General features: G+C 39.7%; 1 protein-coding gene across 2 annotated transcripts; it reads left to right on the top strand.

The window, feature by feature from the left end:
* Positions 1-1,931: 1,931 nt before the first annotated feature.
* MFSD9 (major facilitator superfamily domain containing 9) lies at positions 1,932-22,276 on the top strand. 2 transcript variants are annotated; one of them, XM_053664562.1, is made up of 7 exons: positions 2,051-2,139; positions 2,842-2,873; positions 4,250-4,337; positions 4,974-5,017; positions 9,464-9,593; positions 12,476-12,685; positions 16,236-22,276. In XM_053664562.1, exons 2-7 carry the CDS (start codon positions 2,871-2,873, stop codon positions 17,024-17,026), a joined length of 1,266 nt encoding a protein of 421 aa, XP_053520537.1. In that variant the 5' UTR covers positions 2,051-2,139; positions 2,842-2,870; the 3' UTR covers positions 17,027-22,276. The 2 variants fall into 2 exon arrangements, with proteins under 2 accessions (XP_036999285.2, XP_053520537.1); XM_037143390.2 differs by lacking the exon at positions 2,842-2,873 and having other exon boundaries at positions 1,932-2,139.
* The last annotated feature ends 1,136 nt before the right edge of the window (positions 22,277-23,412 follow it).

Raw genomic sequence — 23,412 nt, 5'->3', positions numbered from 1 at the left:
TTACTTAATTCCTTCACTGCACTTGGAATGAAATCCCAAAGATCTTCCATGGCCTTTTAGGTCCTAAATTATCTGTACCCAAGCTTACCTCTCTGATCTGATCTCTAAGTTTGTTCATAAATTTTCAGCCACAAATATCTCCTTTTAACTGTACTCAGCTTACATGGCATCTCCTCCAAGCTGCTTTTCTAAAACAGCTCACTCATCAGTCTCCACATTGAGACTGTGCTGTCTTCCATTATTTGTCACAATATTATTTGTTGTTTTAGTCTTTTATTTATCATGCTTTATTATTCTAATTTATCATGTTTATTTATATTAATAAATAGTGTATATTCATTATTATTACTCCAGGAAATGATACCCTCATCTCAGTCAAAGGCCATGTCTGTCTTATTCACATTTGAACAGCACCAGACAAAGCACTCAGTAAGCATTTGTAGAATTCTCACAACTTAGACTATGTTTTTTATTCTTGCTTTTCACATAAATCAACTGAATCTTGCAGGGGTCAGGGGGAGCTAAATTAACTTACTCTAGGTCACTCACAGCCAACTAGTGTCCTAAGTCTTGGCAACTTACAACTGAAGCTAGTTGCCACCAAGGATGATCTTGTGAACCAAAAAATGGGGCTTTTGATAAACCTGACAAGCTGCAGAGCCCACATGGCAGGCCTGACAAGCTCACTGACCAAAAAGTAAACACACAAGATGATGTGATTATAAATCCTTAACTGGACTGGTCAGTCATAGAGAGTAGTCATGTCCCAGGCCTATAGCTTTTTTAGCAAAGGTCAATCTTTACCTTAAGTGAGCTCTGCTCATTGTTCTTAAGCATCCAGGATACTATACCTTTGAAATGTCAATGCAACTTTCTTTTCCAGACCCATCTGAGGCACCAGAGCAGATCACAGAACCCCTGCCCCCAAAGGTTATCTTGTTCACCCCATACCATCTCTGTGTGCTGTTATTAACTATACTGTACCCACCAAAGGAAAATAAGTGTCCATGTCTCCCTCTTACTTTTCCGGTCCTAGAGACAATGTAGTAGCCTTCCCAGGAGGGGAGCTAGCTGCTGAATCAATAGGATGAATGTAATGGCTAATAGCCTGCCAAGGAGGGGACTCGCAGCTGAGTCAACAGCATCAGGGAGAGCAAGTAACTAAGTAACTGAGGAGTAAGAACAAAGAAATTCGTATTAACTCTTATTAGCAGTTCCGCTTTCTTGCTTTGGAGCCAAGTGGCAGACCGCCCCTCAACCTATATAGACAATTGTTTCCCACTGATTGGGGCCCAGAGTTTGGAGACTGACTCCTCTGTGTGAAAATAAACTTCCACTCTGTACACCCGAAAGCAGCTGAGTTGTTTTCTGTAACAAAACTCCCTCCCTTAGCTTTCTCTGGTCCCCTTAATCTACCACCTTCTTTACAGCTTCTTTTTTGATTTACTATATAAAATAAGCTGCAAAATTGCCATTCTGCACAGTCTTTTCTCAGTCCATTGAGATTTTGCTTCCAGGTATGTCCTCTAAATTAGACTCACATAAACTCATAAAACTTTTCTACAAGTTCGGATGCTATTACATTGACAGACCCAGTCCCTGAGGCGAAGCTCGTACAATTCCCTCAGTCCACCAAATGGAACAATACAGTGTTTATTTCAAGAAAACAGAGCATCATCACTGCCATCACAGAAATCCACACATCCTTCACGAGGTGGTGGCACCGCCGGTGTAGGGGGTGGGGGGGCAGGGAGAAGGGGGCGGGGTCCGCTTCCGGCTAGGAACACACACCGCGCAAGGCCCACACACACAGCGCAAGGCCTGACGGCCTCTCCGCGCCAGCCAATCGGCGCCAGCCAGCAGAATTCCTCCCCCTCTGCGCAAGCGCACGCCGCAAAGCGCGATGAGGGCGGGGCTGGCGTGGTGTCGCGCCCACCTCTCTCGCAGGGTCTGATGGGAGTCGATCTCCGGGTTATTACTGGTATGGAGCCGGGAGTTGCTGGGGTGTGCACGGTGGGCTTCGGCAGCACCAAACCGTGGCGGCGGGAGCCGGGGATAGGGGCCAAGACGGGGGCTCCGAGGCCTGATGCGAAGGAAGCCCGTCTGTTCCTGCTCTGCGTGTACCTGGTGGGATTCTTGGTTAGTGCTGGGGCTGCTTTCCAGGTGCAGGCTGCTAACGCTGTTAGGGGGAGTGGGTTTTCTTGCAGCTGGAGCGGGAGATGTGTTAACGGTTAAAAGCACCAGATTTTAGACCTGGGTCCTTGAATTCTGGCTGAGGAAAAAATTCAGATCTAAGACTCAAACACAAGCAAAATTTTATTTAGAAAGTCACAGAGGTAGAAATGAGCCGTGTCAGACTTGAGCCCCCTGGGCTGCGTGGGTTTGGAAAACAGCTGGCCCAGGCAAAAAAAAAAAAAAGAAAGAAAGAAAAAAGAAGTCTCTTGGAACTTAGGATAAAGAAAGTAAAAGTAATGCGCTTTGAGAGAAGAAAGGGGGAGGAAAGGTGCGGAGCGGCGGGTGTGTGTGCACGCCCGTGTATGGTCGGGGAAAAGACTGAGAATGAATCCATAACTACTCATAAATTTTAAATAGCACGCTGTTTAAAATCTCACAATGTCACACCTCCTTTAGTCCTAGACATGAATCATCCCCATGCTGTAGACCAGTGCCTCCCTGCCGTAGACCTACCTGTGTACAGTACCTTCCCTGTAGTTACTTGGTAGCCTTCTTGCTTGGTTAGCGGATGGGCACAGTGCTTTTGTTCAAGTAACCATTACAGTAGCTTAAAAACACTGTGTCATAATGCCTACGTTATTCTCCTCACTTCGTCTCATCACATAGGAACTGAATTATCTTACATCACCACAAAAATGGTAAGTACAGTGCAACAAGATGTTTATAGAGAGACCACATTCACATAACTTCTGTTACAGTATATTGTTATAATTGTCCTATTTTATTAGTTATTGTTAATCTTTTACAGAGCCTAATTTGTAAATTAACCTTTATCATAGGAATGCGTGTATAGGAAAAAAATATGTATATGGGATTTGGTACTCTGGTTTCAGGCATTCACTTGGAGTTCTTCTAATGTATCTCCAGTGGATAAGGGAGGACTACTATAATATTAAAATAAAAATAGTCAGTTGTAGTTCTGGTAGTGTAAATTTGTAAGTTATTTAAGATTACTGGATATTAAAGACATGGCCATCTAAAAATGTAACCCTGGAGGATAAAACGCTGAAAAGTGTATTGGGAAGTTTATGATTCTGTAATTAGGTGAATTTTTACAGCTACCAAGAGAAGCAAGGAACAAAAGATGAATTGTTGGCTGAAAAAATACACTGTTTTCAAGTATTTCTGTTTAACCAGGATTACAAGAAAATGAATTCAGGGTAACTATTTAATAAAAACTCTGTGTGTACTATGTGGTTTTCTTCTCCTAAACCAGTTGTATCAGTACCCAAGTGAAGTAATAATGAGAACCACAATAGTTAAAGGAAAAATTAGCAATCTGTTAACTCAGAATCCGTAGTAAGAAAGGATCAGTACGTATTCTCAGAACTGAAGAGAAAATGTGTTTGAGCTTTTCTCAACCGCTGTATCTCTCAATACACATTGTATATCTACCAGGCAGGTATTTTATCCTCATTTTTTAAAGATGACAGCACTGATGCTTGGTAACATTCAATAAACTTTTCAAGCACACATATTTATTAATAAATGGTGGAGCTGGAATTGGGAACTGTCTTTCTGATCCCAGAGTGCATGCACTTTCTATGACTTTTGGCAAAACCCAAATTAGTTATCTTCCCCAACTGCAGGAGAAAATTCATGTTCAAATTCAAGTATGTGCTGCCTTATCAAGAAATACACATCATTCCTACCTCCTTTCCCACTTCATTACCCACAAAAATTGTTTAGTTTTCTTATTTAAGGAGCTTCTGGTAGCATATCCTCCTTGAATATTAAATATCAGTTACAAAGAAGCTAAAGTTAAAGTGGATGTGGATTATAGATCAGAGTAGTTTACTCATTTACAGGTAGCAGCTGCTATAACTAATGTATTTGGATCCTTGATAACTTTTACCTGTTGAGTATAGCATAATAGAATACAGTTAGGATTTATTTTCTCAAAGTTTTAGACAGTGTTTTTTTCTTGGAAAATTAGTGTATAATTAGGATCACCACTGTAAAAACACCAAGACTTTTGTTTCTAATTTGAGTTAATAAGTGTTTTGTTATTTAGGATTTGTTTGGTGTCAGCATGGTTGTCCCTTTATTGAACGTTCACATTAAGTCTCTTGGAGCAAGTCCAACAGTTGCTGGAATTGTAGGTAAGTGATTACATTGCACATTTTAAGAGTGCTGAATTTTAAATTCCCTGAAGTAAGTGCCTGAAAACAAACAAACAAAAATAGTCTTCTAGCTAACACTATCTAAAGGTAAATTGAAAATGGTATAAGATGAATTTTCAGAATATTTAAAATATTACACTGGAGCAAATGTGATTCATCTTTTCCTGGACTGCCTCTGTTCTAAGAAGTTTTGAGATTTAGTGTTATTCCCATGCCTCATACCAGCAGTGCTGTTACAGGGGCTTATTGAGCCTCTCCAAGAAGCTGACTTGTATAGTTAAAAGACAAGTGCGGACTCCTGCCTGTAAGAACCTGTAACCTAATGTGAGAGACCAACACAGAAGTCACACCATGGAGGAGAAAGAATTGGGGCAATTCTTCAATCAGCTGCAAACTTCCTGCACTACCACCATCACATCTTAAAGGACTGTATGATGTTTCTTCCTGTGTAACACAAAATTTTCTAGTTGAAGAAAAGTTGTGGGGTAATTCCCTTTTTAAAAATGAACTTTTTTCCTAGTGTTTTTCTGTTAATTTCTATGTAGTCGTTATGCCATTAATCCAGTTTTATGATATGTCTAGTCAAATTTTATTGATTTTTTTTTTTTTTTGCAGGGTCCTCCTATGGCATTCTGCAGCTTTTTTCTAGCACAGTGGTGGTAAGTTATCTTCCATCTAGCAACGTGTCTAGAAAGCATATTCATATACTTTGAGTGCCATCCAGCATGGCTGTGGTAAAATCAAAGGCAGGAGGTTTACCAAATGTAGATATCCAGGTGATTGGGATATATAGTGTCACTAGATCAAGAAGGTTCCTTCAGTCATTTCTCTTTCTCCATTGACATCTGAGAAGCCATTGGCTTAGAGGAGACTTCTTAAAAGAACACACTGAGTCAAAATGAGAGCACACTTTTTAACCTGTACCACGTTCTTCCCATGACTTCCTGCTGACTTTGACTAGAAAAAAGAATTACTATTACCAGTTTTTTCATATATGTCAATTAATTGACAATAATCAAATTCATTTGTGCTTCTAGGACTCTGAAGTTATGTGTTTTGAAGTACATAGATTATTAATTTTAAAACCTAAATGTATAGACAGAAGGAGCCATTTGAAGTGGTGGTTATGTATCTGTAGCATGGAGTAGAAAGACCTACAGCTAAGCTTGTTGCTCCTATTTCTGCCCACTCAGTTGTTTGAAATTCAGAATTCTTAACTGATCCTTCTCTTCTCTTTCCTTTATGAAATCCACTCTGCTACTCTGGTCTTAGACTGTGGTGTCCAGTAGTCCAGGCAGGTCAAACAGAACAGTCACTTTAGTACCACAGATTGATGAACCATGACCTTGGTCTAAATAGCTGGCTGATGGGCTCACTGTTAGTGAAGACAGTGTACTGTATTGTGCTTCCCAAGAGTGGCTTGCATGTCAAATATGTTTTAAAAAAGAAAACAAATTGTCAGATTGTTTTTTACTTGAATTATATTTTATTGATTATGCTATTACAGTTGTCCCAGTTTTTCCCCTTCACCCCCCTCCACCCAGCTAACCCCCACTCCCTCTGGCAATCCCCACACTGTTGTCCATACTGTGGGTCATGCATATATGTTCTTCGGCTCTTGTGTTCCCTATGCCACACTTTTTCTCCCCATGACTATTCTGTATTTACCAGTTTGTACTTCTTAACCCCTTCACCTTTTTTGCCCATGCCCCCCAACCCCCCTCCCATCTGGCAACCATTAAAACATTCTCTGTGTCTATGATTCTGTTCCATTTGTTTATTTTGCTTTTTAGATTCAGTTAATAGGTATGTATTTTTTTGCCATTTTTTTGTTCATAGTTTTGATCTTAAAGAAGACCCTATAACATTTTATATAATACTGGTTTGGTGGTAATGAACTCCTTTAGCTTTATCTTGTCTGGGAAGTTCTTTATCTGTCCTTTGATTCTAAATGATAGCTTTGCTGTATAGAGTAATCTTGATTGTAGGTCCTTGCTTTTCATCACTTTGAACGTTTTTTGCCAATCCCCTGTAGCCTGCAAAGTCTCTTTTGAGAAGTCAACGGTTTTAAGGGAACTCCATTGTAGGTAACTTTCTGCTGCTCTTGTGCTGTGCTGTATTTAAGATTCTCTGTCTTTAACCTTTGGCATTTTAATTATGATGTGTCTTGGTGTGGACCTCTTTGGGTTTATCTTATTTGGGATTCCTGCACTACCTTACTTGTATGTCTATTTCCTTCAAGTTAAGGAAGTTTTCTTTCATTATTTTTTCAAATAGGTTTTCAATTTCTTTCTCTCATCTCCTTCAAGCACTCCCATGATATGAATGCTATATGCTTAATGATTATCCCAGAGGCTCCTGACACTCATTATTTTGGATTCTTTTTACTTCTTGCTCTTTTGATTGGTTATTTTTTATTTCCTTATATTTCAAATCACCAATTTGATTCTCAGCTTTATCCACTCTATTGTTGATTCCCTATAAATTGTTATTTCAATTAGTGTATCCTTTGGTTCTGACCGGATCTTTTTTATGATATTGACGTTCTCACTAAGTTCATTGAGCATCCTTATAACCAGTGTTTTGAACTTGTAATCTAGTAGAGTGCTTATCTCCATTTTGTTTCAGTTCTTTTTCTAGAGTTTTGTTCTGTTAATTCACTGGGCCATGTTTCTTTGTCTCCTCATTTTGGCAGCCTCCCTGGGTTTGTTTCTATGTATTAGGTAGAGCTGCAGTGTCTCCAAGGCTTAGTAGAGTGGCCTACTGTAGTAGGTGTCCTGTAGAGTCCAGTGGCACAGCCTGCCCTGTTACCCAGTTTGGGTACTCAAAATGTACCCACCATGTGTGCAGTGTATAGCCTCCTGTTGTATTTGAGCCTTTATTGTTTGCATGTCTGAAGTCAGTCATCACTTATGCTCTCACCAAGGTCACACAGCATAAGCTACAAAGAAATCTGCACATTGTGAATGAAAAGACAACTCTGGAATGGAAAAAAAATATTTGCAGAGCGTATATCTGATAAGGTTTAATATGCAAAATACAAGCAAATAGCAGAAAAAGAAATAACCCATGTAGAAAACATTGATAAAGGACCTGAATAAAAAGTAAATGTGTTCAATGTCATTAATCATTAGGGAAATACAAATCAAAATCACAACGAGATACCACCTTCCACCTGTTAGAATGGCTCTCACTGAAAACATGAGAGAAATTATGTTGAGGCTGTGTAGAAAAGGCAGCCCTCATGCACTGTTGGTGGGAAGGCACATTGGTGCAGCTACTGTGAGAGACAGTATGGAGATTCCTCAAAAAATTAAAAATAGAACTAGGATATGATCCAGCATTCTACTTCTGGTTATATATCCAAAGGAAATGAAATCACCATGTCAAAGAGATCTCTGCACACCATGTTCACTGTGGCATTACCATAGCCAAGATGTGGAAACAATTTGTGTCCATTAAGAGACGAATAGTTAGAGAAAATTGCATACACACACACACATACACACAATCATAAGAAGGAAATCCTGCCATTTGCAACAACATGGATAAAACTAAGGGCATTATGCTGAGTAAAATATGACAAGAAGACAAAACCAAATGATCTCGTTTATATATGGGATTTAAAAACAAACGTTTTCGAATGAATTTTTTAAGCAGAAGATTAGATTTGCAGTTACTTGAGGCAGGGGTGAGCAAATTAAGTGAAGGTGTTCAAAAGGTGTAAACTTGGAGTTATATTAAGGAAGTACTGAGAATGTAACATACAGCATGATGACACTAGGTAACTGCTGATTATTTGAAAGTTGTTAAGAGAATAAATTCTAAAAGTTCTCATGACAATGAAAAATTTTTCATGTATATCTATATGAGAAAATGCATGTTAATTAAACTTAGGGTAATTTTGCAGTATATGTAAGTTAAGTCATGCTGTAAACCTTAAAACTTATTTATACAGTACTATATCTTAGTTATATCAATAAAACTAAAAGAAAGCAATAGTGTGAGAAATGTTGCATCTCAAAAGTAATCAAAGAAATTCACATTGGAGTAATGAGAAATCATTTTAATCACTTGGACTAACAAAATTAATAATAAAATTCATGGTTGTCATGACTGAAAAGAACAGCCACTCTTACAGAAGAAAAAACAGATTTTTAATGACATGGAATGATGTTCCAGATCTATTGGTAAGTGGAAAAACAAGTTACAAAAATACACTATACTATATTTTGTTAGAAATACTATTTTTAGATTTGCAGTATTTTTATATTCATTATTTCAGTATTTTCCGAATTTCTAAACTAAATGTGGTTTCAGAGGAATTGAGATACATAAAGTGATAATGAATATAAAAATGGGGCTTTAGCCCTGGCTGGTGTAGCTCAGTGGATTGAGTACGGGCCTGAGAACCAAAGGATCGTGGTTTGATTCCCAGTCAGGGTACATGCCTGGGTTGCAGGCCAGTTCCCAGCAGGATACACACGAGAAGCAACTGTACATTGATATTTCTCTCCCTCTCTCCTTCCCTTCTCCTCTAAAGATAAATAAATAAAAGCTTAAAAAAATGTATTTTAAAAAAATGGGGCTTTAAGCCCTAACAGATAAGTCTCAGTTTGTTGGGCATTATCCTGCAAAGCAAAAGGTCACTGGTTCAATTCCCGGTCAGGGTACATTCCTGGGTTGCAGGCCTAGTCCCAGGTCCAGGCACATGCGAGAGGCAACCAGAATTATACATCGTACATCAGTGTTTCTCTCCTCCTTCTCCCTTCCTTACTCTCTGAGTATCAGTAATTTTTAAAAATTTTTAAAAATTATGCTTCATTGTTTCACCAGCCATTCTTAGCCTCTGGATCATCACAGATGCTTTCTTTGGTATCTTAGGCTTTTTTGGATGAAGAAAACCATGTTGTATTTCCCCACTCAACTGTGGAAGGCTAGAGAAAATAATTTACTCTGACAAATGGCTTAATAGAATTGAGCATCTAAGGATCTTAGCCCAAATTCCCTGCTGTTTTTCCTTGCATTGCATTTGGGGGACATTTTCATGGTGGTGATTTTATAAAAGTGAGTTAAAGGGCTTTTTGTGTTTCCTGCTTCCTCAGGGCTGCTGGAGTGATGTGGTTGGAAGGCGGTTTTCCTTGCTGGTGTGCATTCTCTTTAGTGCCTTGGGTTATCTTATTCTTGGAGCATCTACCAACGTATTCCTGTTTGCTCTTGGCAGAGTCCCTGTGGGTGAGTTCTCGCCTTTCTGTGTTTTCCTTCAAAATAAATCACTTATATATGTGTGTATGTGTATATGTATATGTACATGCATATGTATGAGGTCTGTCCAGAAAAAGTCCAGCATTGTTAATATAACAAGAATGGTTTGCATGACATCAATGTAACCTGGCAGCCCAGGAGAGTGGACTGGAATGTGCAAGTGTGAACAATGACAACTTCAGTATACTAGTCAGTGGGGTTGGTAGACTCCATTTAGTGAGCATGTGTACTGTGTGGCCGTCACATTCAAAATGAGTGAGGAGGGAAACAAAACTACCAAATTTTTTGTTAAGCTGAAACATTCCTCTGCGGAAACTGTTCGGATGATTCAGGAGGCTTTCGGTGATGATGTAATGAGTTCAGTGCAAATAAAAATATTGTACAAACACTTCAAAGATGGTCGAGAATCTATTGAAAGTGATCCACATTCTCTAAGGTCTGCAACAAGCAGAACACCTGAGAATATCGAATATGTACAGGCTGAAGTCAGCAAAGATTGGCAACTTGACAGTATGAGAACTGGAAGCTGATCTGGATAGTGAAAAAACTGCTGTGTTTGGGATTCACTCTGCAGCTTCTGCTACCAGAACAGAAGGAACATTTTGCTTCAGTTGCTAATGGCTTAATTCAATTCATTACCAATGAACAGATTTGGTGCCCAGTGACTTTAGGCTTTTCCCAAAACTAAAAAAATCTCTTCCCTTTGAAAGGGAAGAGATTTCAAACCGTCAGTGAGGTTTAGGAAAATATGATAGGACAGATGATAATGATTCCAACAAAGGATTTTGCAGAGTGTTATGAGCAGTGGAAGAGACTCTGGGAGAACTGAGGTCCCAAGGTGCTTACTTTCAAGGGGACTAAGAAGTCATTGTCTTATATACAGTGCTTCTTGTTTCTTGTATTTTCTTTAGTAAATATCCTGCTCTCCAATACCTTTTGATTAGAACTTAAGTAAAGAGGAGCACAATGACAATACAAATTAGATCTATAACTCCAGCAGGCACTGTTGATTGAGCATGAAGCATCGGTCAAGCTCTGCTGACCTGTCCAGAGCTTTAATCCTTAGACTTGGTAGAGCCTGGCATCCTTGACATCTGTCAGTATGTATAGCTTTGCTACTACAGTAGGGTAGGGTCCATCTAGCTCATTGCTTCTGGTCTCTCTCCACTCTTAGGAAGAATTTGTTAAATGTCTTTAACCAGCACTGTGGTTACTGTGTGGTCCTCAGTGAGCTTATAGTTTTGAAATTGGGCTTCCTGACCACAAATTGATACTGAGCATTGTAGCTTTCCTATGGCCTTCTATAAAGCTGCCTGTGACTTTGTGGGGGACACTAGGGTTATGATGTAGTGGCTTGTGCGAAAGTTTTGTCTCAGACTACTCTTGAATGTTTCTACCGTTTTTGAAATAGCTTTCATTTTGTCCATTCATTAACATATTTTTTCATCTTTGCAACGCTACCTGTGAGTGCTGGGTGGTGAGGTTGGTAGGTAGTTACTAGGGAAGCTCTTACTCCCTCTCATCCTTTCTTAGTATCAGAGCCCTGGAGTTTGTTTCTTTCTCACTTTACTCTTAGAGCACTCTCAGACTGTGCTACCCTGATGAACAGGTGTTTTGCATTCACCTTTCAAAATTAATGCTCGTTGTTGTTTACTTAATAAAATGGTTTGTGAAGACCTTTGCTTTAAATGTGGTTAATCATCCTAACAAGCCCCACTGCCACACACAAAATTCAATTGATAGCTATTTCATGTGCACCTATGACCAGGTCAATTTAATGTTCTTGGTTTGGGGGACAGGTTGTCCTGCTGCTGTATAATATACTCTGCCAGTCAATGGTAAGGCTGTTCATAATTCAAAAGAAACAGATGAGAGATAAATAGAACCTATATTTGTTACAAAATGGGTAGAGATTTATGTGGAAGATTATATTACTATAAAATAACCTGGTTTGAATAGACATATGCAGAGCAGTGATTCCTTCAAGGAGATCACTGGAAACCACTGTGTCCCATTATGCATAGGAGCAATGACTCAAACTTGCCAGCATCATTTATTAGTAGGACCTACTTATGTCTTGATCAGAATAGTGGGCACCTATGTCACCAGAATTCACCAGTGTATTTGAAAGTATTGATTTGGTACATATAAGTCAAAAGCATCAGCAGAAGTAGTATGAGGAATATAAAGTTGTCACATACACTTTAATCTCTTATTAAGTAATATCTCAGCTTTTAATTTGTTTAGTCAGCAATTTCAGAAGCCTCTTACTAGTAGAAAATCAGTAGTATTGATTAGATGACTACTATGTTATCATATTGATTATTTTCATATTTGTATTTCTGCTTGTCCTTCTTCCCTGCTGTGTTTCTTTCCATAGCAATTACCACCTTTTGTATAGGTGTGCTGGCTCTCTCTGAAGACAGGAATGTAGGTCTTTTTTTTCCCCTCCCTGTTCCTTGCATTACCCCAGGGTCAAAGTCCATGTTGGACCTGTAGTAGGCATGCAGAAGATGTGTATTCCCTGAGTTTATGAATAATGAATGATAAATTTCTATATAGAAATCACCATGAATTGGACTGGGATAGCAGAAAGAACTGGAGACACTGGGACGTCATCATGAGAGCTGGGAAAGCTGAGGAATCAGGAGGTTGGTTACCAGTGACAAGGTGACCAGTCAGGATGATAGGGCTAGACCGGTAGTCCAGTCATGGTTCATGGAACCTGCTGGCCTTAAACGTTCAAAGAAAATGGATTAGAACTCCCATCAGAGATAGAGGTGAAGTGCTGGATCAGAAGCAAACTTTTAATCTGGAAAATGTTACTGAATGTGTTTCTTGTCTCCTTGCAGGTATTTTTAAACATACACTCTCTATTTCAAGGGCTTTGCTTTCTGATCTGGTTCCAGAGAAGGAATGGCCATTAGTCATTGGACAGTTAAATACAGCATCTAGTGTGGGCTTCATTTTGGGCCCCATGGTCGGGGGCTATCTTATTGAACTAGATGGTGGATTTTATCTCACATGCCTCATCTGTTTTTGTGTCTTCATTCTCAATGCTGGTAAGTTGCCATTTAATCATAAGAAGATTATTTGGTTTATTCATTCATACTGTCTAATGTACTTACTTTTATCTCCTTATAATTTGTTTGTCTTCCAATAGGCAGGCTTTTATTAAAAAATGAAAGACCACACCAGCTGCTGCTGCAGCCCTCCTAGTGTGTGCCTGTCATGCTAAAGCACGTGCTTGTCTCACAGCCTGCAGTGTTGAACTCGCCCTGTCTTTGCTTTCCTCCATGTACCTGGACCACAGTGGCTTCCTGGTCCACCTCACATATGCCAGGCTTATTCTTATGGGAGGGCACTGTAATTTGTTCCTTCTTCTACCTGTAGTATTCTTCCCACATTTCTTTACTGGCTCTTCATATCATTCAGGTTTCAAATATTTACTTCCTTAAGAGTCCTTCTTTGATCATACTGTCTAAAATAACTATATTCATAGTTCTTTTGAAACATTATTAATGTGTTTTTTCTCCTCTAACACACACAATTAGAAAGTAAACCACAAAGGTTTCAGATTTTCTCATTGCTATCATCCCTGCCCACCTGCCCAGAAGAGGCCAGGCATATATAGCCAACGTTGGATAGTATTTGATAAATGAAAGAATACATGTTGGAACCTGACCAGGTAGCTCAGTTGGTTAGAACATCGTTCTGATATGCCAAGGTTGCAGGTTTGATCCCTGGTCAGGTACACAGAAGAAGCAAACAGTGAATGCATAAATAAATAGAGCAGCAGATTGATATTTCTTGTCAGTGTCTCTCCCTCTCTCTCTTTCTTTAAAAAAAATAAACAAAGAATACATACAGTACTATGAACTCCTTGAATGATGGGACAGTTGCTCAAAGCAAAGAGGATGAACTTTTTTGCCTAGAGACTGGTGCATGGCCAATCCTTATGTAAACAACGTTATTAACAGGAGGATTTATGTTGTTCAGTTTTTCTAAATTTAATGATGTACTTGACTACAACTTTTTTTTTAAAATATTTTATTTCTTTATCTTTAGAGGGGAAGGGAAGGAGACAGGGAGAGAAACATCAATGTATGGTTGCCTTTTGTGTGTCCCCTGCTGGGAACTGGCCTGCGGGGAACTGGCCTGCAACCCAGGCATGTGCCCTGACTGGAAATTGAACCGCGATTGTCTGGTTCACAGGCTCACACTCAATCCACTGAGCTACACCAGCCGGGGCCTTGACTACAACTTTTTGAATCTTAATATCCAAGGCTTCTGGCTGAGTGGTGAATTCCATGTTGGGTTGGGATATCAGGCTCGGGAAGGAAAGTTTATTCTCAGAGGAATACCGTATTGTTTTCTACCAGAAGTTTAATCTTAGCCAAGAGGAGAGGTCTGATGGATCAGTGTAACTCTGGAGAAAATGGCTTTGTCCTGAGTGGTATGGCTCAGTGGGTTGGGTGCTGTCCCACAGACCAAAGGGTTGCCAGTTTGATTCCTGGTCAGGGGATATGCCTGGGTGCGGGCCAGGTCCTCCGTTGGAACCATGTGAGAGGCAACCAATTGGTGTTTTCCTCACATATCGATGTTTCTGTCTCTCCTTGCCCTCTCTCTAAAAATAAATAAACAAAATATTAAAGAAAAAGAAAATGGCTTCAAACCCATGACTTGGATAATGCAGCCAGGTACCTTTCCATATACAGAAAAGTACATAAATGTGAAGTACGTAGACGTCAGTATATAAACAAAGAACATGACTATTGAGCTCTATTTTGGATTCTGCAATGATAGCACTGTTTAATATTTTGCCCTAACCTAAATATATGAATGGGTCCAAGTTAGGAATACATTCAGCTGCAAATGTTCTCAACTCCAGTTGCTTAAAGTAATAGGGATTTTTCCCACTTAAGAGCTGTGGGGTCAACAGGCTGAGGCAGATGCAGATGCTGGCAGGGGAGGAGCAGGAGAGGGATCGGGGCTGGACAGCAGACCGTCTCAGAGCACTGGGCCTTCCAGTGCATTGAGCATAGTGTAAGGCTGTTTTCCTCATTCCATGTTGTCATACTTTTCTCTTTGATAAGAACGGTTATTTTCTCCTACCTATCTATCCCTTCAGCTTCTTATGTCCTTGCTTTGATTTGCTACTTCTGAAAGAGGGCTTTCATATCTTTTTATCAATGATTAGTTTTTGTCATGGTTAAGAACTCAAACTAGTCTGATAGACTTGGCTTCAAATTCCTGCTCTGCCACTTCTCAGTGTGGGCTTTTGATGAGCTGTCTCAGTTTCCTCTACTATAAAAGGGAATAACAAAACTCATAGACTTGTTATGAGCACTATAAGAGGTTTATATAAGCAGTTTATTCCACTGCTGTGCATATGATAACCACTCAATAAATGTTAGTTATTATCACCATTATCATTTTAATTATTAGTTTAATTATACTTTTTTGTGCATCAGTGACAGTTCTTTCACTTTTTTTTAACAAGATCCTGTGACATATCCAAGGGCCCTTTGAAGATAAGAACAAATGAAAAGTCTGGGTCTGCTTTCTCATGTGATTTGTTTTGTATCATAAAACAGCATGAAGCACTGATCGGCCAGCCACAGGTTGAGGTGTAACTTCAGTCCTTGAGGACTGAAAAACCACACAGGGATGTTAGGAAAGATATCCTAGGATGGCACGCTATTATTTACTTTTAAGAAAGTTTGGGGCATAAATTGGCAAGGGGGCATTCTACTTGCTTGGATCGTGTGAGATCAATAAAACAGCCAAGGCAGGAATGTGCCAGTCACATGAGGGCAGAGGTGGGATTATCTGAACTGAGGTATGAGCTGCTGTGTCAAGTGTATGTCATGGTTGATGAGAAGAGCACCCCCAGAAGTCTCAACAGGAAACCTGTAAGAGTGCAGATTCAAGCAGATGCCCCCTTGACCTTAGTGTCAAGCCACCCCCCTTAGCTAACCACCCCCCTCCCTGCCCCCTTGCCCTTCACGCCAAAGCTGTCTCTGTCCAAAGCATCTGGTGCTTCTCCTGCATAGCGCCTACCCTGGAATCTAATTGCCTGTTTGTGTGTCCTTACCCCCTCTTATGTTTAAGTACTTTGGGTTCAGAGTTGTATAGGCCTTGTCTTGTTTGTTAATATACTGTTTCTAATGTTTAGCACAGGATTCAGGATTTAGCATAAATATTCAGTGTTTGGATGGGTGATGATTATGGTTGGGTAGGTGGGTAGTGGATCATCAGAAAATTAGCAAAGTAATGAGAGAGGAATTTAAATGCGAAGTCTAAGAATTTAGGTATGAAATGATGGGCTATGGGAAACTCTCATAGGTTCCTGAGCTGGGAGGTGGGAATAGTGAATATTATGTAGGTATGGGTTATTTTCTTAGGTGAATTGCAGAATTTTGATACTGAAATGGAATAGAAGTAGCTATGGAAATGGTTAAAAACTGGATTCAAAAATAGAGATTAGCAAATCTGCTAATACAAAAGTACAGGATAATCTAATACTAGTTATTTCTTCTCTCCCCCATGGTAGTGCTGTGTGAATTCAGTGAATTCAGCCTACTTTAACAGACGGTGCCATTTTAACAGGTCTTGTTTGGCTGTTTCCATGGAGTGAAATAAAAGTCAGTAGTACAAAGAATAGCCTGCGATTGGGTAACAACTATGCATCTTTGAGAAAGACAGACCATGAAGTTCAGGAGGCAAACCCTAGCCCTGGGAGCGTGGTGAGTGAGAAGACCCCCAGGCCACCCTGGATGGAAGTCATATCCACACTGCAGGACATGAAGAGCCTAATATTTTCTGAAATATGGGACGTATTTCTAGTGCGTTTGCTGATGGCCATGGCAGCCCTGCTCTACCATAGTAATTTTGTCTTAGCTCTCAAGGAGCGCTTTGGAGTGAGGCCTGTGGTGGCAGGCTACCTCATCAGTTACAGCAGCACCCTGGGGGCCCTGGCTGGCTTGGTCCTGGGTCCCATCCTGCGGCTGTACAGGCACAACTCCCACAGGGTCCTGCTGCACTCCAGTATGCTGACCTTCCTGCTCCTGTTACTCTATTCCATGGCCCCCACCATGGGAACTGTCATTTTCTCCTCCACGCTCCTGGCCTTCTCCACGGCCATTGGCAGGACTTGCATTACAGACCTCCAGCTAACCATGGGTGGGGCCCAGGCCAGGGGCACCCTCATAGGCTTGGGGCAATCAGTGACGGCAATGGGTCGGGTCATGGCCCCCATCCTCTCTGGAGTTGCCCAGGAAGTCAGTCCTTGTGGCCCACCCTGTCTGGGGGCTGCATTAGCCTTGGTGGCTGTTTTTATAATGTCACTAAATAAACCTCGCTATGGTGGTGATAGGACCAATAGATTAAAAAGTGAATAGAATGAATTTAGATAACACAAAGAAGCAAAATTGAAGGTGGTGAATGAGGGGCAAAGGCCAGGTGAGAAGGGTGTTTTGTAAAGGGTGGGTGATCTAAGTGAAGACATATTTCCACTCAAGTTCCAGTCAGCCTCCAGCTCTACATTCAGCCCTGTGGATGAGCAGAAGTCAGAGCCTTGCCAAAGGGGAACATATTAAATATATACCTAAAAGTCTTTTCTTCTCATGTGGGTCAGTGAGCATAAATCAAGGGGAAAAGAGCCACCAGCTACAGGATAAGAAGATAGTGATGGGATGAGAGAACCTGGTAAGTGCAAGAAGGGAAGAGACCCAAGTATTTTCTTTCAAATAAAAATAGGGTAACATTAGTGCTGATCAGCTAGGATACAGGTTCCTTTCAATTGTGTAAGCGAAAAGGGAGATTTTCTACTGTCAAAATGCTAGAGATTGAAGAAGCTGCTTTATTAAAGCTAGTTTGTCACTTCCTCAAGTCATAACAAGGTTATGAATGCTAGTTCCACCTGGGGACCTGGTTAAAAATCAGATGTTCACTCTCACCCCTGAGACTGATTACATGGGCCTAGGTGAGGCCAGATATCTGTTGTGTATGGTTAAGTACCACTTGCAGTTCCTCATGGAATTTGACAAAGGATTCGATTAGAGTAAAACCCAGAGGAAGATTTGGTTTTATTGGTAGCTAACTCAGTTTGTACTGTTGGTTAAAATGTAATCAAATGTGTTATACTTTCCCCAGCTACTAGCATTGTACCCCATAACATTTTGTAAAGAATAAGAGAGTGTCAGGTGTCATACCTTACTGGAGGGACTTAATTCTGGAGTGTCTTGTGTTGAAAATCATTACCTTTACTATCACAGAAGAGCCTATGTTGGTCTACAGGGACACATTTTGGTGTGCGTTTTCCTGGTCCTAGACTGAGCTGCCATTCCAGAATTAGTGCCCAAGGAATGAAGGGCCCAGAATGAGATTAGCACAGGCTTGCACAAAGGCATTTGTAAAGCACATCCCAACCATTGGGATGACATCAGTTATTAATAAAAATTATTTAGGAGCTCCCTCTATTTTCCTCATACAAACTACCAAAATGCACATTCCTGTCAACCTTAATTAGCTCAGTAGGGTATTATTCCTGCTTTCACCCCAAAGCACATATAATTGTAAATAATATTTTAACACCCTAAATTTTTATAATTTTAGTACTTCCTGTATGTTAAGCAGAAAAAAATATTTCTCTAGTGTTAGAAGTTGCATATGGGGTAAACTCAAGTACTTATGATAACAAATTGATTGGAAATTTGAAGATTGTTCTTTATGAGAAAAATATAAACTTTTTATTCTGTTGTAATTCTGAACTTTTATATTGGGTCGGCCAGAAAGTTTGTTTGGTTTCTGTAAAATGGCTCTAGTAGCGCTTAGTTATCTTTAACTTCACTTGAAATAATTTGGTTAGATTGTATTGTGACAGCTGTTATAACAGCATACATTTAAAAAGAAAAACATCAAGATTGGTGTTTTTTTTGTGTGTGTAGCCATTTTAAAATTGAAAATGGAAGAAAATAGTCCTGACTGGTGTGGCTCAGTGGATTGAGTACTGACCTGCAAACCAAAAGGTCACCTGTTCAATTCCTAGTCAGGGCACATGCCTGGGTTTCGTGCCAGGTCCCCAGTAGGGGGCGCACAAGAGGCAACCACACATTGATGTTTCTCTCCTCTTTCTCCCTCCTTCCCCTCTGTCTAAAAATAAATAAGTAAAATCTTAAAAAAGAAAGTAAGAAAATGGGAGAAAATATCAACATTTTCAGAGTATTATGCTTTATTATTTCAAGAAAGGTAAAAACACAACTGAAATGCGAAAAAAGATTTGTGAGGTGTATAGAGAAGGTGCTATGACTGATGGACCATGTCAAAAGTGTTTTGCAAAGTTTTGTGCTGGAGATTTCTCGCTAGGTGATGCTGCATGGTCAGGTAAACCAGTTGAAGTTGATAGGGATAAAAATTGAGACAATAACTGAGAACAATCACTGTTACACCATGTGAGGAGATAGCCAACATACTCAAATACCCAAATCAATAAAGTTATTGGTGAAAATGAAAAATGTGTCTTTTATGGAAAAAAGTAAACAGACCTTTTGGCCAACCCAGGTCCTTAGTGCCTTAGAGGGGACTGAAGTATGATATAAAATGACCTTGCCCTTTAGTAGTATAGCAACTCATCATGGAAATTAGGCTCAAAAGCCAATAAACCAAGGCTTTTTGTAATAAAGTAGAATTTCAGAAGAATTTCTCTAAAAATTGTCTTTTCTTCACTCTCAGAAATAGACAAATTCCTTAGAAGCCATTAAATATGGCCTAGATAAATCATAGCACTTTATTTCCAAAGTTAAATAAAAACCTGTAAACTTAATGAGGGTTTACAGTTAAGCAAAGACTGATCTTAGTCTAGAGAGTAGAGGAATGTTTTTGTTATCCTCCACTGGTAGTTTCTGTGTTTTGTTCAGGTGATTTTTTAAAAAATATTTTGTCATAGCTCCTCTTACTAGTCTGATGTGCTGTTGCTATTCAAGGTGTGTTCTGGGACCAGCAGGGTCAGGGTTCCTGGAGCAGATGCCCCACTTCAGACCTGCTGGAGACCATTTCACAAGACACTCAGCTGCTTTGTATATACAGCAAAGTTTGAAAATCACTATTGTAATGGATAATATTTGTACAGTTTATGGAATATGACCTCAGGGATATTAAATCTGCTCAATTAAAATCTGTGTTGATTTTTAAATGGTTTTGAGTATCGTTTGTAATCCTTTCCAAAGTATTAGCTTGAGCCCCATGAAATTGTAATTTTTGTAAGTCAAAAATATCTGCAGTTTCATGTGATTCAACTTAATTCTTATATGTAATCTTTAGAGGCATTGAACTTAACTTGAAAAATTTATATAGGAAGTGGCACTCTTACAACATTATGCCAACCATAATTGGTAAGTACTGTGAAACAACCTCAGAGTGTGGAGTGTTAGAATGCTTGGCTTTTTCAACAGAGGGGAGGGAGGTATATCTCTGCCCTCATGTCCAAAGGTATGAGCTGTATGCAGAAAGGGAACAGGCAATGCCTGGCCATGAGAGTAATGTGCAGGGCTCCACTTCTCAGGCACGATGGCCTGGAGCAGGGAAGTCTGGAGTTATGCATGAAGCAAATAGCAGGGGCCAGAGTCAGTGGTTCTCTACCCTGGCTGCCCAGATCCTGTCCTGGACCTGGGGAACCAGGTTCTGAAGTGCCTCGTGTTTTTAATGCACACCCAGAGTGGAGAATCACAGGGTTAGACCTGAAAGGGCTCATCCTCTGGGCCATTGGTGAGCTTTTCTGGCAGGTGAGGGAGAACCACTGGTCCTTTTGTGTGTTAGTAGGATCCTCTGGCTATAGCAAGAAATATTAATGGGAGGCCAAGAAGGGAGCCATCTAGACTTTGGAGTAGTAAACCAGAGGACCATGAGGGGGAAGTAGTCCTGGGCACTGAAAGAAGGTAGTAGGTAGGGGGCAAAACCCAGAAATCCTGGCGACTGTTAAGGTGTGGCTGCAGAGAGATTCTTGGAGGGCCCCTGAGTAACAACACTTGGGCCTGCTCTAGGCAAAGCTAAGTGAGGTAAGGTTAGAAAGACCTTTAATGAGAGTGGAGCACATTCTGCCCTATCCTTTGTTAACTGGCAGAGAACATATGTGGACATTGATGGGAATTCTCTAGAACATTAAGAAGGCATCTATCTTTTCTTGAGGATGTTTCTGTAAAAAATCCGTTGGGAGTGGGAGGCATTTCAAGCTAGGGGACATTTCAAGCATTTGGTCAACTGCTTATGGGAGAATAGCTTTTTTTTTTGGAATACATAGTAAAAGCCAGCATGGTGATCTCCCCAGATCACTTTGTTCTTTAAGAAGTCTTGAAATAGATTACCACAGACCCAACCAGGATTGTGTGTGTGTGTGTGTGTGTGTGTGTGTGTGTGTGTGTAATGCAGCTGTTCTTGGAACTGCGGAACCAGGCTCTAAAATATCTAGTGTTTATGATGTATACCCAGAGTTGAGAATCATGGGGTTAGAACCTAAAAAAGAAACATTTTTCAGTTCTAATTTTTTTCTGAAAAATTTGCCAGTTACATGACAATCATTTTCTTTAATAAAATCTTTTAAAATTGTAATGAAATGTTTATTCTGATTATTAATTCTTAGAAGCCATTGTTTGCATCCTGATGTATATTTTAAAGTAGGGTACTGAAGTGCTTGAAAGTTCTAATCTATAGTATGCTAAAACATATCTTAATAAAAAACAAGCCTTTGTCTTTTCTAACCGTATACTAATACATATATAATCTGAAATTCTACACTGATGGCAAGGAAATAGTTTCAAGATAACATGTTTTACTTCTAAGTAATCAGATGCACAAGTACTACCTATTTTAAAACATTTTACTTTAGATGTCTTATTTTCCCATATTGTCTAAACTCACCATTTTGTAGATAGCTGTCTGTTATGAAAGCAGTTACAGAATATCCGCTGTTCTATAATTCACTACGCTGGAAGAAACAGTGCCAATTGTTATTTTGAAAATGGATATTCTCAAAAAGTTTGTGTTGTTCCTGGAGGGAAGCAATCATTATAAACACTATGGAAGTAGAGTTAATTACTAATAATTTAAATGGCATAAAAGTGGACTGTAAGCATCATGGTTGAACAAAGCACTGTATTTTGATCACTGTGGGTTTAAAATATACTACATACTGGTAAATAAAAATTCATTTTCCAAATTATACACTGTGGAGGACAGAACTAGTTAAAATACCTATTAATAGTTACAGTTTATCATGTGAGATAAGAGATGATCTTTCTTCAGGCTTACCGAAGAATCTATTTCATTTTGAATAGCTAGGACTCAGGTTCTTATCCAGACTGAAAACGACTTTTTTCTATGATAGCTCACCTACCAGAACTCTGTTCTGAGTTTGCTGAATGAAACTGAAACTACGTAAACTATCCAGAGTGAACCTAATGGGATAGGTGTGTTCTGCTGCACATGTGATGGGTGTTCCGTGCTTGCCTTTGTCTGTGCCATGTAGGCTGAAGCACAGGCCAGGGCTCTGTGAATTCCAACGTCTGGTAGTAACAGGTGATGAGGTTACTGACCACAGTGAGCATTTTCTTCTGGTCACTTTCACAGCACCTTCACCAAGCCACTTCGAGCTAAAGGTAAGGACTTAAACCAGATACCTGAGAGGAAGAGGTAAACCTGTGTGACATATTGAAAAGTCCTGAAGTAGGTTCTGAACATTCAAAATAATATGCTCTTTATACTAAAAATTTGTTTACAGTGCATGTGTTAACTCAATACAGAAAAACTCATTCCCTGACCATACAGGTAAGAGAACTGACCCACATTTTATTGATTATTCTTAAAAGTAGTAAAGTAGAATTTTATTTTCAAAATATGGACAAAATTAGAGAACAAAACCAAAGGGGTCAGAAAATCATGTGCCAGTGCAACATTTTAGAAACTAAATAATGTAGGCATTATGTCCACACATCTGAAATGGCTGACCCCTTTTGAGGGTGTCAGTCACTTCACATGTGAGATGGGTGGTATTGGAAAAAACTGAAGGGACAAGTCATCAGTGGCAGTGACTGACCCAGTGAAGCTCTTGCTTGCCTTACAAGTGAGTTTAAGAGAAGGTCTGGTTAAAATGCGGGATATAAAGTACCACCAAGCTACCTATTTTATTCCAAAATTTAAAAAGAAAAGTTAACCAAAAACCCCAGTTCAGGAGACTGTTCTGACTCAGGAGCCTTTCTTTTTCAAGTTGACAAAGGGAATCAATATCCAGTGTGCAGACCTCAGCAGATCATGCCAACAACCACTTCAGCTGCACAATAATCACTCCTTAGAGAATAAAGTCAAGTGCAAGCTGTGGACTAACAAGATGTTACAGTTCTCACAATTATGAAATGCCAGTTTTAACATCAACATGACTTAGTGCCACAAATGTAAAACACACTGAGACATATGAATAACTGTGCTGCTTAGGCTCTTTATGTAAATTGTCACCTGCCCCTACCCCCAGGTAGAACAGTGTACCCCTACTTCAAAGTTTAGCAAAAACCAAAGGTAATTTCAATCCAGATAATTTGGAGGCAAGTACACAAAACATGATTTTTTAAAGTATTCAATTTTACAGCCAACTTCTAGTTGTTTGCTAACTGGCATAACTATTTCTAATAGTTGGCCCTTAGAATTATATATAAAGAAATAAGCCCTGACTTTTCACTTACAGGCAGTAAAAATCAAAATTGTTACCACAAACATCAAAGACCCATCAGTGTTCTATAGT

The sequence above is a fragment of the Artibeus jamaicensis genome, unplaced genomic scaffold (assembly GCF_021234435.1).
Source record: "Artibeus jamaicensis isolate MK-2021 breed Jamaican fruit bat unplaced genomic scaffold, CSHL_Jam_final contig_384, whole genome shotgun sequence".
NCBI classification, from domain to species: domain Eukaryota; kingdom Metazoa; phylum Chordata; class Mammalia; order Chiroptera; family Phyllostomidae; genus Artibeus; species Artibeus jamaicensis.
The sequence above is the reverse complement of the archived record's forward strand: the minus strand, read 5'-3'. Positions and strand labels throughout refer to the sequence as shown.